General features: G+C 54.9%; 1 protein-coding gene and 1 pseudogene across 1 annotated transcript; one reads left to right on the plus strand and one right to left on the minus strand.

The window, feature by feature from the left end:
- The first annotated feature begins 2,090 nt into the window (after nucleotides 1–2,090).
- Nucleotides 2,091–3,501, plus strand: LOC101103041 (heat shock transcription factor, X-linked member 4-like). The gene is made up of 2 exons (XM_004022235.4): nucleotides 2,091–2,573; nucleotides 2,965–3,501. Exons 1-2 carry the CDS (start codon nucleotides 2,091–2,093, stop codon nucleotides 3,499–3,501), a joined length of 1,020 nt encoding a protein of 339 aa, XP_004022284.2.
- An 881-nt stretch (nucleotides 3,502–4,382) lies between these two features.
- Nucleotides 4,383–13,322, minus strand: LOC121818339 (uncharacterized; annotated as a pseudogene).
- Between the last annotated feature and the right edge of the window lie 2,939 nt (nucleotides 13,323–16,261).

Genomic DNA, 16,261 nt, shown 5'->3' on the forward strand with positions numbered 1-16,261 from the left:
AGTCACAGCTTACAAAACTTGATGCCACACAAACACACTGCCAGGGCCCATATGGTGCCTAGAGGAGGGGGACCAGAAAAAGCAGCTGCCTCAGAACACAGGGGATGAAGAGGGGCCCAGAGAGGGGTCAGGCAAGAAAGGCCATCAAGCCAGGCTGCCACAGATACCACGGTCTTTGGTCCCCTTCAGAGGAGCCACCAGGGACCCCCACTGATGATCACAGCCTTCAGGGTCATGTCCCAGTCAGATGAACCGACCTGAAGGAATGTTTTGTCAACCTGTTTAGCAGCACGAAGGCAAGGGAGCAAGTGCAGGTTGTGGCCTGCAAGCTCCATTCTAGCCTCCAGTTCTCAGGCTGCAAGGCCCCTTGGCAAGCCTCTTCCACACCCTCTTAGCTCTCCCCTTTCAGACACCAGGCAGTGGCCCTCACACAGGGCAAATGACCCTGCTGAGTGGCAGAACTGGGGGGGTGCTTTCTCTAGGGGGACAGTGCCCAAGGGTCCTCACACAAGGGCCTTTCCAAGGTGCCAGTCTGCTCCCTACATGGTGATTTTGAAGAACAGTGGCCCACAAAGGTCAGAGAAGACATCTCTAAACCCACTGCCCTATCACCCATGTGCGCTGAAGACAGGTGACTCTCAATGGAGTTTTGTCCATTCCCACACATGGACACTCATCCATTTTCAAATACAGGTAGATGGGGGCTTCCTCTGGTGACACCTAGCTCAAAAAGTCTGACATGTCCCTGGGAGTGAGTGTCTGTAAAGGAAGCCCCTTGAAAGGTGCTTAACGAGTGAGCCAACAAAATCATTTGATGTATCTCCCATCTAGGTAAGGGAGAACAGGTCCACAGTGGTGGTGGGGACAGGGGCAGGGGTGGACAAGATCAGAGCTGGCCTCAGAGAGGACCAGTGAAATGCTTGTTTTCAATAGAACAAGCTGTACCTTGAGCTCCCAATCAAGTTCTTCAAAGGGCAGGTACCCATGGACACCCAAGTTGGACATGGGAGGCCAGGATCAGGAGTAGCAGAAGCCCAATCAACCCACTGATGAAGGAAACAATAATTTTGAGGCAGCCTCCAGGGAGGCTGAATCCAAGGCTCTGGGCAGGGAACAAGAAAAGCACACACACAGGTGTTCCAAAAGTGAGCACTTTAGGGCCAGGAAAGCAGTCTTTATGGGAAGAAATGGAAACTGAAGACAGCAGCCTATGATCTGCAGTGGGATGATGTCTAGACGTGGGCAGAGCTCGGGAGGCTGCAAACTCAGCAAAGCACATGGCTCTGCCTTCCCACATGGCATCCTGGGGAGTCTGTGTCTCAGGTACTTGGGGAACAGTCAAGTGGAATGTTAGGTTGCTCACACTGTGCTCAAGCAGAGCCCTACTCTGGGGAGAGCTCAACCTAGGGAGTGGAGGGGCAGGACAACAGGACTCTGACTTTGGGGCCATCTGAGTGGGACAGAACGACCGGCAGCACCAGCCAGAAGACAACAAAGCCAGAAAAGGGGCAAGGCCAAGGCCCGAGGGTGGGGAGGTGGGACCACCAACAAAGGCTAGGCTAACCAGCCCGCTATGGATTCCATCTTCTGGGAGGGACAGTTGCCAGGGGCCCATCTGACCCCTGGGATCTCTCACAGTGGTAACCAAGCCAGGACTCACCAGGACCTGGCCCTTAAGCAAAAGCCAACCACAGGCCTGCCCATTGGTAGGGAGGGGGTGGGGCCAGGGGCACATTTGTCAACCCATACAGGGCCTGGCCCCCTGGAACAAGGCACCTGGAAGCAGATGTGAGCCTTTGCAGGCAACCTGAAACATTATTTTCTGTTCTTTAAGAAAAGAGACCAGCTGGGGATCCATCTCTGTCCCCAGACACCTCCCCCACACTGAGCCAGGGCTGCCTCTCCACATCACCTCTGTGACATCATGAAACAGTTAAGGAAGCTAACCACTTAATTGGCTGCCTGGCCAATGACCCAGATTCTAGAATCTCCAGAGAGTATTTATGGGGCACCCCGAGCCTTGCCTGAGGCCTTTCTGCCCTGAGCATTCACCGCTGGGGTAGAGAATGCTCCTGAGCTAGACTGGCTCCATGGCTAGTCAGAGTTCCCAGAAGGCACACACAGCCCCACTGGCCCCATTAACTTATGGGGAGCCTGCAGCAGGGGACCCCCATGAGTCCTCCCAAGATCCAAATGTTGATTCAGCGGAGACTTTGGAGAAGCAGGGTGACCAACCCAAGAGCCCAGATTCAGGCCTCCATGACAATCTGCCCCAACAGGGCCTGAAGCCACAAATAGCCAACAAGGAAGAGAACCACACCTTCCTCGGGCTGTCCTTCCCCAGGAAGCTCTGGAGAATTGTGGAGGATGAGGCCTTCACCTCTGTGCACTGGAACGATGAGGGAGACATGGTGGTCATTGAGGCAGATCTCTTCCAGACAGAGGTCCTCCAGCGCAGAGGTGCAGACCAGATCTTTGAGACAGACAACATCAAAAGCTTCATCCGTGAACTGAACCTGTACGGTTTCAGTAAAATCTCCCCTTTGGGTCACTCTGCAGGGAAGAAGATGATGGTAATGTAGAAAGTCCTTCTGGGGAGGCTAGACTAGATAAGCTGAGTGCTGGATGGGTTTCATTTCCCAGGGGAATGTTGTTCTCATGAGAGGGTGGTTAAGGAGAGGAGAACACAAGGTCTGTCTTGTTCCACCACCCACCTTAGACAGGATCCACAGGGGTGACTCCAGATCCTGAGTGGCCACTGAATATCAGGGACCACCAGTAATACCTCAAGTGAGGATGGCCCCAGGGGTGCTCTAAGGAGAAACATGCTAGAGCCTCATAACCTTCCGGAATGAAGAGATCTTGTCTCTATACATAGACATGGCTGGGACGGTGGTGGGGAGGAGGGCAGCGAGGAAGGCCTCTTCTCCCCCTTGCTTTCTAAAGTGATTCATTTTCTTTCAGATCTATCGCAACTCCAATTTTCAGAAAGACAAGCCTCTCCTCCTGCAGAACATCCCAAAGAGAAAGAAGCGAGCGGTGGCAACCAGACACTCTCCTCGACTCCACCACAACCAGTGCACCCAAGAGGCCGACAAGAAAGTCCAGAAGAGAACCCCACCTGTTCGCAGAACCCCCAGCCGGCGATCATTTGTGCTCTCTCACCTTTGGTCCATGGGCAGTGTACCCAGGCAGGCTGGGGCAAACCATCTCCCCAGGGAGGAGGGCGGCCCCAGTGGAAAGGGCACATCCAGCAATACCACGTCTGCACCCCCAGCTACTTCTGGGAGGGAGGGTACAGGGCAAATGCCCGAGAGCCCCCTAGAGTACCCAGATTATGATTCAGTGATGGCTTTGTACAACACCTGTTACTCCATCCTGACGGCAGCTCTTTCCTTCACGGCCCCAAATGAGGCCCCTGAGGCAGAGGAGGAGCAGGGAGAGTCCTCAGATTACAAATGTGTACTCTGTGAGCAGGTCAAGGACAAGCCCAATCCCTGACCTCTCACGTTCCTAAGGACACTCAAAAGTACTCTCTTGTAATCAAAAATCGATTTTTGGCTCTAATGAAGTGGAACAAAACTACACAGGAGTAAATAAAGAATGAGGACTGCAAGTCTGTGTTCTTTCTGTCTGTCCACACTATTCACACGGCACAGGGCGAGCCAGATGAGGCTGGCAGCCCACGCCCCATGCAGGCTTCTGTCTGGCCCCCATGGTCCCTTTTCAGTTGAAGCAGCAGCATTTCACATGCTTGGCCAAGAGTCTGGCTCACTAGCCAAGTGCTGAGGCCAGCCAGGACAGGCTGGTCACTGCTCAGCAGATGGCCCAGCCAGGCTTCTGACCTTGGGGGTGTCACCTTCCCTGAGTCATGCACCCTAAAGCAGAAGGGACTTCTCCTGGGTCCCCCAATGGTGCCACAAGTCTCTGTTCAGTAGCTGAGCATCTCCAGCTGTTGATCCAGGGGCCACCCCTCAAGAGGCTGACAAGAAAGCAGGGTCACCCTACCCACCAAGGGCCTTACAAACACATGACATCAAACCCAAAGACAAGTACAAGGTTTCCACAAAGTGAACACCAGCCCTTGTCACTCTGCCCTCGCAGGTGTATTTAGGAGTCTGTCTTTGGATGTGAGGTGGCCAGGCACCACATCCAACACACATGCTTTGTGAGCCAAGGGACACATTAGAGCAGGGCAAGGGTCACCTGCAAGGACAAACCACAGCCTGTTTCTGGGCCTGTGGGCCTCTCCACCTGCCAGAAGCCTTACCAGCTGCTCATGCTCAGCCCCACCCCCGGTCTTCCTCCATCACCCCCAGACACTGTTTCAACATCAGGGAGTTTGGACCAGAACAAAGAGGGAAAAACACTAATTGGTTTCATAACAACACATTTCTCTCAACCACCCAGACCCAGCAGGGCCAAAATGAGTGGCGATGCCATCTTATTATAAAAGTCAAGGTTCTAGAGACTCATGCTGAGTCCCAAGCAGCACCACACAAGGGGTATCCCAGACCCCCGACCCATATCAAGTTGGCAGCACACCCCAGGGTGGGGCCGATTGAGACAGAACCAGATGGGCACGTTCAGGGAGCAGTGGTGACTGAACAGTGTCACCATGTGCAGGTCTCTTGGTCACCTTCCTCTTGACAGCCGATCCTGGACAGGCCTCCTGCCCAAAGGGGATCAGGTGCTTGGGGATGTCCACCTGGAAGATGTCCTTCCCACCCCTCCCAGGGATGGGCTGCAGCAGCCAGCAGGGCTTGTCGAGCACAGTCAGGTACTTCTGTCAAAGGTTGCATAGCAGGGCTTGATTCTCCAGCTCCTCTACCTCTTCAGGATCTAGGTTTTCTGGGCACAGTAAAGTGTCCCCAATTTCCACGAGACCTGTGTGCAAAGACAGGACACAGAAGGAGAACAAGGTGATTCAAAGTCATGCCTGCTAGAGACTAAGACCATATCACGGAGGAAACCTGAGGTGAACTGGGTCCTCTGGATGAGCATTTTCAGATGGGCTCACCTTGGCCAAGCCAGGGAGGTGGCGAAATGAAAGACTGAGGCCTGGTGCTCCATGAACCCATCTGGCCATGGGCAGCTCTCAGTCTGACCACTGCAGGCTACAGGGACAGAGCAGGAGGGCTCCAGCAGAGCCGGCAGGCATCAGGTCCCCAAGGGATTTACCAGCAGAGAGGTATTGCTGTGGGGCCTCACTCCTGGGGAATCAGGGGACTTGCTCAGGCCCAGCTGCTGGCACTGCGGGTATTGAACACAGGCTGGGTGCTTTCCTGCCTCTCACAGTCTCTGCCAGGCACACAGACATATGTGGGGACACACACACGCACACACATACAAAGCGCCATGTGTAGACCTGGACCCGCCTCTGCTCAGAGCACAAAAGGAGACTGAGGCCAGGGAGGTGGTCAGGCACCTCGTGCCATTGTCTCCCAGCCAAGGTACCTCGTTGTCCCTCTGAAGAAATCTTAGCCTCCCCACCCCCCATCAACTGGTTCAACAGAAAACAAACGGACACAACCTGGCTGAGATCCAGGTCAGCACTGGGGGCCATGAAGGCAGCGTGGGGCAGGGCCTCACTTGCCGATGATCACTGAGGCTGAACTTGTTCCCATCCTGCAGCAAGGCCTGGATCTGGGTGGGGCTCATCCCCAGCCTCTGCCCCAGCAGGTCCCTCCAGGCCACATCCATCCAGTACCAATGTGCTATGTGGACGGCCAGGGTACAGTGCCAGTGGTCATGTAACACGGGCCTCCACTGCCGCTCCAGGAGCTTGACACCATTTAAGATGAGAACTCCATAAGGCTGTCAGAAGGACAGACAGCTGAATTTTACCTCCCAGGGCTCCCAGGGCCTCACATGGCTGCAGACACACAGAACCACAAACTTCAGGAGCCTGACACAGTAGCCTCCAAGCTCACAGCCCTGGGCCGGACCTCAGCCCCACATGCCCGAGCATCCTCTAAGCCTGTGAGGGGGTCAGAGAGGTCTGGCTTTTTTCATCTGTCTCCACGGGGTCCACTGATAGGAGGGTGGTGACCCAGAGGACCCATCCATCACATGCAGCCTGTTGGGAGGTCAACAAGGAGGGCAGGACAGCAGGAGAGAGGCAGTTGGTGAGTTCCAAGACAGAGGGCACTGAAACCCTAGAAGCACTGAGGAGGGAGGGTGGGTTCCCTGGCTTCACAGTGCAGTGGGCAGGCTCTGGTCCATTCCCAGCACAGACGGGCACTGTCCTGGACTTGACTTCCCCCACCCCAGACGCTACCCCACCCCTCAGCTCCTGGGCCCATCCCTGCCCATGCTCTGCATATCCCCCATCTTAAACCAAGGTTGATGAGGGCAGATCTGTGCTAACCAACCTAGCCTCAGTCCTGGGGCTGCCCTGGACCTCAGACTGCCCTGCCAGTTATCTTCACCATGCCTTTGGGAGCCACCTTCCTCCCAGCCCTTCCCACACCACAGCCTCCACTGTCATCAGATGCCCTGGCCCCTGCCCAGAGCCTAGAGAAAGAACAAAGAGAAGGAACCTCTGGGATGAGTGCACTCCCTGTCCTTGCCAGGGCCTGGGACAGCACCATGCAGGGAATCACAGAATTCAAACCTCAAATAACCTGCTAGGTTACTGTCAACTCATTTGACACCTGAGGAGGCACCAAAAGACGGAGAAATACCCCATGACTGCAGGGGACCTGACCATACGCACCTCCATCCTCACCTCTTTCCTTATACCTGGAAGGGAGTCCCTGTTCACTGGAAGGGGTTGGAGGGGGAGGAACAGAGGCGCCAGCCTGAACCTGAGCAGGGTCTCAGCACCTGGCTGGAAGCCTCTGTTTCCATGTGGCTGTGACGACAGGGATACAGTCCCAGAGGCACCCAGCCCAGAGCCTCCGGGGCCTTTCCTTCCCTGAGCACAGCAGAGCCATAGTTATCACAGGCCCACAAGGCCCCACATGATCTGGCTCCTAACCTGGCAGCCTGCTCTCTTTGCCCCTGGATTTACCCCCAGTAGCCATGAAGGGCATCCTTCCATCCTTGGAACATTCCAGTGTGTTCCTTCCTCAGAGCCTTTGTAGGGGGTGAGGAATCACATTGTGTCCCCTCAGAGTCAGGTGCTGGAGTCTCAATCCCAAGTACCTTGGTGTGATATTACATACAAAGAAAAGGTCTTCACAGAGCTGATGGGGTCAAGTGAGCTCAACAGGATGGACCCTCCTCTAACAGGACGGCTGTCCTCATACAAAGGACATATTTAGAGACAGACAGGCACACAGGAGAACTGGGGTGAAGAGGAAGGCAGAGCTCTCCAAGTCCAGACAGTCTCACCATGGCCAGCAATGCCCTGGAAGAGAGGGGGGAAGAAATGGGACAGACTCTCTCCACAGCCCTCATGAGAGCTAACGTCAGCCAACACCTCAACCTCGGCTGCCGGCCTCCTGAACCAACAAGGTTTCTACTTTGAGCCACCAGGTGCCATCCTGTTGCGGCTGCCGGCAAATGAAGCCAGACGATCAGCCCTGCTCTGACATCTCTCTGCCAGGGCAAGGGGGGAGTGGGGGATGTCTTCTCCAGTCCCAGGACCTCGGGTACACTCCTCCTCATCTGCACAACTTCATGTGCATGTTTTCATCTTACATGGTGTCTGTTTACATCTCCCAGTTTCAGGGATCCAACAAGTTACTGATGCTTTCCCCTGATGGAAGGGAAGGGAAAACTCATTCTGCCAATACAGTCACTCAAAATGACCACACACTCACTGAAGAGCCATGCAGGAGGAGGCCCGGGGCAAAGGACACACATCCAAGGTGCTGACATACACCAGCAAATGGCCTTCCACAAAGGCATCCCCTGTTTCCACTCCAGCAACCACAGGCAAGGGTGTTATGTCCTCATGCCCTGGCTGGCCCTGAGCATCATTTGGTTGAAACTTTGCCCACCTGCTGAGTGACAAAGGGTCACATTTTTCACTGGGTCTGGTTTGGTTCCCAGGTAGCCTGGTTGGCCCCTGGAGCTTGGCCATTGCTATGCCTTGTACTAGGGTATGTGACTGGATCCCAGGCTTGCCAGTTTCCACCATTCAGTTTCTCAGCCAACTCATCCCCTCCTGGGTGCCTCCAAATCTCATCAGTGTGGGTGGAATCCCTGAGCAAGAAGGGGCTCAAGTGCTTCTACCACTTGAAGCAGAGGGTGCCTGCTTGGTGGCCAGAGGAGAAAACACATTTCTGCCTGCTTGACTGACAGGAAGAAAATCATCAGTGACAACACACAAATCTTGGAGAACAAGCCACCATGGTCTGCTCCTCAGCAGAGGCCTCAGACCACAAGGAAACAGTAGGGCCCAACTGATGAGAAACACATGTGCAGGTTCCCTTAGGTTTGGTTCTGCTCATCACAGCAGCTGGCCTGTCCTCATGTGGCTGGGTAGGGACTCCACGATGCCTCAGTAAGCAGCACAGAAACCCATCCCCCAGGAATGATGGTGATTTATAGTCCAGGAGACCCCCACAAGGAACCAGAGAAAATGACTCCTCTCCTCACACTGCCACTCTGGAAGGATCCTGGGGTCACCATATTCAGTTGGCTGCCCTCCATGGACTCATGGTTGGGCCCCACCAGGAGGGGAATTGTGAACAAGCAGCTGAGCCCTGCAGGGTCAGGCCTGGGTAGGGGCTGCACATAGGGGGCAGGTGGGTCTCGCTTGGGGTCACAGTCTGGGGGCAGAGTACGAGACTGGAAGGAGGTCAAGGATGCCTTCACATGTGTCCCAAGGCATCACCAGGACACACATGTGGAAAGAAAGCAGGTGGGGACTGTGGCCATGGAGGGAACCTGAAGGTGCTGCTTGGCCGCATGGCAGGCGCTCCTGGTCCCAGAGCCTGGAAAGCCCTGCCTGAAGGTAAACTCCATACATGAAGCAGGTCCCCCCCTTCCTGCAAACAGAGTGAGTCACAGGCACTTTGGGATGGCCGGGCTGTGGCCACCAGGCAGGACAGTGGTCCACCACCAGGACTGAGACTGCTGAGAGCACTGGCTGGCCTCAGTTGCATGGCACCCACAAACACTGACACCTGTCGTTTCTGGTGTGTACGGCTGCCCATACACATGCAGGTACACATGCACACATTTACATAGGCATACACATATGCAGACATGCACATATGAACAAAGGTGCATTCCCTCACCAGCCCTATCTGCTAGGAGATGAAACAGGATCCACCACACCCTGAGGCACCTGGAAGGTCAGGCCAGGAGGATCCTCCAGATCAGTGGCCTGGAGCAGAGCCCAGAGGAGGACCAGGAAGTGAGCGGCTGGGCAGAAGAGAGGGGCGGAGGCAGGAGGAACAGGGCAAGGAGTCAGAGGCTGAAGTGTGGGAAAGACCTGGGTGAGAAGGAGCTTCTGGAGAGGGAGGCAGGGTGGGGCAGGGCTGGGCCTGGGTGGAGCTATCAGAGGTGGGTGGGGCTGACAGGATTGAAGCTGTGGGCCCAGGGAACCCATAGAGAGTGGGCCTGTCCAGCTTCATGGCAGAGGCCAGGCTGTGTCCTTTTGAGTCCTTGCCATAGGTGTCCAGTCCGTGAGACTCAGTGAGATTCAAAATGACCGCACCCAGGGTCTTCAGCAACTGCATCTGAGCTTCAGAGTGGACCCCAGGGGCCAGGGAAGCAGGTAGAGGCACAGCCTCTGGGTGCAATTTCCCATCCCTGGGCTGAAAGCCCAGGCTGGCTCCTCTCCAAGCCACCCTGGGACTGCTGGCCCAGTGCTGAGCAACAGTCTATCTGTTTTTTTGCAGATGTGAAGGAAAATCCTCACTGTGTTTCCTGCTGCCCCTGGAACCTGAGATGTCTCAGAAAAAGGCAGCTTCACCTTCAAAACTGTTTCCTGTCCTCTTCCTCTCGTCTGGGGGCTCAGCCCACCCAGGGCAGCCACCTGACTCTGCTCCTGACCGCCACCCTGCCTGCTGTGTCCCTGCTTCCCAAGTGCCTGATCACAGTAAATATTCCTTTTCCTGTCCTCACTGCTACTAGATGAGCTCAGGCCTCATGGCCTGGGGCTGGTGCTGTTAGCCTACAGCCCCCTGTCAGTCTGGACCCCTCTTGTCTCTCCTCCTCCAGCCAGTATTGCACACACCATTAATTCTGTGTCATGCTGCAAGCACATCTGTCCTCAACCCTGGATGGAAAGCACAGCAGAGCCCTCTCCTATTTAAGCCCCAACCCATCCGTGGTACCCTGGGGGGCTTCCAGTAGTCCCAAGTCTCCTTCCTTGTCACCCAGCACTCTGGTGGCTGTGCTGGCCCTGGGCTCTGTGCAGAGCTCATCCGAGCCCCCAAACTTTCTCATGCAGTTCTGCCCCTGGACCACTGGCTCCTCTTGTCCTGCCCTTGGACCTCTGGCTCCTCTTGTCCTGACCACCTACTGTCCTCCCTCCAGGCACGACTGTAACACCCATTTCTCCATCTGCCAAAGTATCAGGAACTCTCATCTGGGAGTTCTGGGACATCCTGCATCTTCCTGCTGCCCGCCTTTGTCCCCTACTTTCTCCCAGACTGTGGCAGCTGTGCACTAGTCCAGACCCCCACAGGGTCACCAAGACCCAGCAAGGCAAGGCCGGGATCTCCCTGGTTCCTATTAGCTGGGTACCCACACAACTGCTGCCGTGGGAATGTTGAGTTGGAGCAGTGCTTTCCCTTCCAGCAAGCAACCTGCTCTCTCCTTGCAGAAGCCTCTTGACCATGAGTTGAGGGGCAGGGGCTGCCTCCTGAATTTGAGGCTTCAGCACTGTGGGGACCCAAGTGATCACCACAAACTCCCTCATGCTGGTGCCCTACTCCTCGCCCTAAGACTGGTTACCAGCTGCCTCCAGACACCCCAGACACATCCAAAACCAGTAGCAGTTTCAGATCATGAGGGAGGGTCCTGTGAACTGTGGGTGGGCTGCTGCTGTTCTTCCTGCATCCTGGTTTTGAACTAGACCTTGCCCAGTGAACTGGATACCATGAAGTGTGCCTGCTGATGGTGGCAGCTGTGAGGCCCTGCTCCATGGCATTTCTCTACACCCATCCCTTCCCTGCTGCTGGCCCCAGCTCTCCTCACATACCCAGATGTGAGGACCGAGCCATGGGGAGTGCTGCCTCCCACCCCACCTGGATCTCTGAGGCTTTGTGAGGGTTCCACTTTGTCCCTGATGTACGTTTGTGGGCAGCACTGACCTGGGACAGGCTCAACCCAGATTCTGGGTTTCCCTTGTGTCCTCCTTGGCCGATGTGGTTTCCTCTCCAAAATGTCTGTTACCCATCTCTCCGCTGAGCTCTATGTCCTATTTGTACCAAGTTGTGGGCACTTCTTTCAGGGTCTGGGTGCTCATCCTGCCCTGGTGTCTGTATTGCAGATTTGCCCTCTTCTGTTTGTGGGCTAGCAATGGACTCAGTATTTACCTGGTGTCTCAGAGCCATAAGTGCCCCACAGGTCAGCCTGTGTCTGTCAGGTCCTCCCGCCAGGGGCCACCATCCAACCCCAGGCTTGGCACCTGGAGCGAGCAGTCCCTGAGGAGACACTGCCCTGGCATCCAGCACTCTGCCCGTGAGAGAGGGCTCCTTCACATCTGTTTTGGTCCCTCGGTACCTACTTAGCTTTGGTTCTGGGCCTTAGACTCCCACGTGCAGGACAAGCCCAGGGGTAGCCATGTAGCTCCAGGAGGTCAGCCAGACCTACTTCCCCTTTGTTCCCAGGACAGCTCTTGTTGACCGCACCCCTCTCCATATGGCCCAGATGGAGGGGCCAGCCTGAGAGCTGGATGTAATTCTGATTTCATCTCAGTTCTGCTGCAGTTCTTTGAGAGGACATGGCATACATGGAACCTGTGGACACAGGTGGCCACTCTGCTGCCCCTCCTCAGGGTGCTGACTGCCCAGGGGATGGGGCACCACCTAGTGGGCCTGGGGGATATTCTGTGTCCATCTGACGCTGCCCTGCTAGCATTCACATCACAGGCTTTTATATCATGTCTGACCCGGGGGTGAGAGATACTGGTTTACACATGTCCATCATTCCCAAGCTCTGGGGTCTATGTGGCCTTCACTGTCCTCCATCTGGGCAGGTTGGCCATGACTTGGGTGCCACAACCACCAGCACTGGAGGGGGCTTCTGAACACCAGGCTGTGGCCCACAGAATGGATCCAGCTGTTTAGTTTGCAAGAATGAGAAGAAGGGAGTGTGGACTAGAGTGTGCATTGCCATCCCATACTCATGGTGAGAGGACTTCAGTGAGTGGACTATCGTGCTCTGGGAGGGAGCCCTGTGTGGCTACTCTTTGAATACTTGTGTGCCCACCATGGCAACTTGGCCAAGCACAGAGAGGGTGTGAGGAGTCAGGAGCAGAGGATGCCCATGAGGCACCACCAGAAGTGAGAAGGTTCTCCAGTTCATGAATGGGGCGTGTATGCCCCTTCTTTTTCTATGCATTTCTCTTTTAATTGATGGAGTTCACACTGGGTTTTCATTCGGCCTTACCATCTTTCCTTCATATCACGTTTCCCCAGATTCTGAAGGACTCCTCGACAGATGTCTCACTAAGCCCTGCACCTGGCTGTGGGGGATACTGCATTCCAGGCCCCCCAGCTCAAGACCAACTGACAAATCCTCGGGACTGGCCCCGTGTCCCTTGCCCCTTGATCCCTTGTGCCCAGAAACCCCAGCCCAGGGGGTTGTCCAGAAGGGGCCGCAGAGTCAGAGTTAACAATGTCTCTCATGTCGGTGTCACATTGACTGTGTGTCTGGTAACCTCCACCCCTCTGGTGGTCCCATCTCACTATGTGGGTTCACCATCTCAGAGCCCATGGTCCCTTTGGGAGGGGACGGGGTCATTCCCATATTTGTTTGCTGGGGTGTGGCAGCATCCTTCTCCTGGGGACCTGCCCCATTCCTGTTCCTCAGTTCCAGACCTGAGAACTGGATCAGCGGCTGAACCTGGGCGAGGGATCTTCACCTGTTTACTGGGGTGGCTGCTCTAGGCCTCAGTGTCATTGGGACTATACCTTGGTTGGTTACTCACCTATCAAGCCTCCAGGAGGCCATGCTGTGTTGACCACTTGCCCTGTGGCAGCCTTCATCATGGTCCCTGGCTCCTGGCAGCTCAGTGCAACCCCATGACCTCTGCTGCAGCCCCTGGGCAGCAGGTATGGGGGAAGATGGGTGTTGTCCATCTCCTCCATCACCAGGCCCGGAATGCCCAGCACGTGTTGCACAGTGACTTTGCTCTGCTTGGCAGCCGGGCAGTAGATGATCAGCTCTTCCCGTGCTTCCTTGGTTTTCATGCTGGTAGTGCCATGGGTCCTGCTGCAGATCAGGGCAGCCAGCTCCCCTGATTTCTGGGACAGAGGGGCTGTGAAGGAGGACTCTGGTCCAGTTTGCTCCCTGGGCAGGGGACCAGCTCTTTATGGGGTGGGGAAATGGGCTGCTCCTGCAGGCTCAGAAGTTCAGAGATGTCTGGGATGCCCCAGTCTTCTGGGACATGCCTCCCAGTCTCCCTGGCCTTCGTGTCAGGGATGCATGTTTTCCCAAGAGGACATCCAATGCCAGTGGCTCAGGTCTGCCTTGGCGGAACATTCAGTGTCTTTGAGATTCAGCCACTCCTATCAAATCTTGGGCTGATGTTTGTCCATTGCCTGAAGCTTTGTCAGCTTCTGGAGAGACCCTGGCCACATCCTTGCTTGGTTCTCACTGTTCTTCATCCTAGGCTGGTCATCTGCCTGCATACAGCAAAGCTAAGAAGTCACTCCCCTCAATTCACCCCACGTTCCACACGCCTGGATCTTCTCACTTGCTGGGGAATTCCTCTCCCCTTGCCAGCCCAGAAAAGTTCTAGAAGCTGGACTGTAGTCTTGAGCCCAGGTCTGAGTGCACATCAACTACCCCCAGGATGGGTCCTCATAACCAGCGGGACAGGGATGTCAACCCGGTACCAAGGCCCCATCTTGCCACCTCTACTTGGACCACTCCAGGGCCAGCCTTCTTGGGATGGGTCCTTCATGAGACTGTTTGCACGGGTGGAGAGGGTGGGGAGTTGGTTCTGGAGGCTGGCTGGGGACTCACCACCAAGGGGACAGGGAGCAGGCATGGTTGAACAGGGCATCCCTTCACCTGTGATGTTGACCTTACAGTTCCTGCCAGCCCATTGGGACGTTCAGAGGACAGACAGGCATTGGAGGTGTCCACAGTGAGCCCTGGTGGTCAGGCCCTCACATTGCCTGAGGCCTCGTGATTGCTATTGACCAAGCAGGAAAACTGAAACCAGGATTTGGTGCCCAAGCAGTGGCTATGTGTACATACAGGACGCCAAGTGCTTTTGCCCAGGTGGCACCACATTCTGCTCTGCATGCAGCCTGGTGGGAGGGGCTCTTGGCATCTTTTGCATCAGAAGACTGCTGGGTTGGGCAAGAGAACTGCTTCCAGTGTGCTGGTCACAAGCCATATGCTAGCCATGGTGTAAGCACAATCTGATGGGAGAGGACAGATCTGGGTGCCAGACCTCAAAAGAAAAAGTGCATTCAAGTCCAAGGACACCTGTCCTGTAAGAGGCTCCTCCACCATGCAGGCCATCAGGTGTTCCCTCATACCTGCATCACTCAGGGCTGGGGGTGGGGAGGTTGGAGCGCATCTTCCAGGCAGACCTGTAAAGTGCAGAGCTTGAAACGAGGCAGAGGTTGGGGAGCATGAAATGTGGGGGACCAAACACTGACTCACATCAAGGGACCATGGAGAGCTTTTTAGATGGGAGGGCCATCTTAGCTGGGTCTTGTAGTGAAGAGGGTCTCCTTGGCTGGGAAATGGGGGAAGGCCCCCAAGGGTTAGACCCATGGAGTGAACTGAGCCCAGGTGTGTAGCTGGAGCAGGTGAGCTTATGGAAGGCCCGCAGCCTGACACCATCTGTATAGGTCCTCTGAGGGATTTTTGGCAAAGGATTTCTAGAGACTTTGATGTGCTGTGAAGTTTCATCCATTGCCTGCAGAGGCAAGTCTGCAGGCAGGTATGTGCAGCAGCCAGGTAGGCTGGGCATGCTCTGGTCCTCCACAGAGGTGCTGTGGGAGGAAGCAGACACTCTGTTCTGCCATCTCAAACGTGGATTGGTCCCCAGCACCACCACTGCTGGAGTGTGAGTCTCAGCAAATCACTCCCTCTCAGAGTCTCCATTTGTTTATCTGAAGGATGAGCACAGTGTGTAACGTGCCCATTACTAGTAATACTATTTGTTTGTGTATCTGATGGGAGTGAGGCAGTCACTGGATGATTCACACAAAAGCAGTCTGTAAACCAGAAAGCACCTACTATGAATACTGGTTGAAGAGGCATCTCTTTTGCCAAGAAAGCTTTCCCCGGAATGAGTGGGAATGCAGGCATGTACCTTGAAGTCTGCAGCTGGGAGACAGGGAGATAGTGAGGAGCCTCAGATTAGGAAAGGAGGAGAACATGGACACCATTGGCCCCCAGTGTCAAAGATTCTATAGGATGTGGCCTGGTTTTGGGCTTGAGGGCCATTGGTGGATTTTGAGCAAGGATGTATATAGTGGCCCCTGGAGACAGAGGCATTGTGAGCTGAGTCAAACTGCCAGGATTTGTTAACTGGGGGGACCAGTGCTAGGATCACAAGTTCTTAGCAGGACTAGGAATCCATGAAGCTGTGAGCCTCTTCCCTGAACTGTGCAGGAGTCAACATCTGCCTGCTGCCTCAGGTCCATGATCTACTGTCCACCATTCCATCACCCAGAACACCTCAGCAGCCAAGGGTTTTCACCAGCTTGACCTAAACCCTTTTGGTAGTAAAACCAAAAATGAATGATAACAAGAAGCTATTTATAATATCCTGAATTTTTGCTATGTAGCCCACTTGGTATTAACAGTCACATGGTTCACTGCAGTTGTGTCAGTGTTTGCATGCACCTGCCTTAGTGTTGATCTCTGTGTCACTATTAATGATTTCTAAATCCCTAAACTCTTGTGGCCCCCAAAGGTTTTGGACAAAGCATTAGACACAAGTGATCTTAGCCCCAATAAGAGCCAATGCTTTCAGAGGACTGACAGAGGCCCAGGGATACTGGTTCTGTTACCTTCCTCCAATCTTTGGCCTAGAGGGATGCCCTTCCTGGGACAGGCAGGACTGAGGGCCAGCTCCAGGTCAACCTGGATGACTATACACCACACCATCTGCCAAACAGCCTCAGAATGTGGAATCTTTTGATACCAACCACGGTCTTCT

Source organism: Ovis aries, chromosome X (genome assembly GCF_016772045.2).
Source record: "Ovis aries strain OAR_USU_Benz2616 breed Rambouillet chromosome X, ARS-UI_Ramb_v3.0, whole genome shotgun sequence".
NCBI lineage: Eukaryota > Metazoa > Chordata > Mammalia > Artiodactyla > Bovidae > Ovis > Ovis aries.

What these genes read in the sequence shown, in the direction of transcription:
- LOC101103041 (XM_004022235.4), top strand. Translation starts at nt 2,091, where the DNA reads ATGGCTAGTCAGAGTTCCCAGAAGGCACACACAGCCCCACTGGCCCCA. An exon ending in CTGCAGGGAAGAAGATGATG is followed by an intron (nt 2,574 to 2,964) that starts GTAATGTAGAAA and finishes ATTTTCTTTCAG; the next exon opens with ATCTATCGCAACTCCAATTT.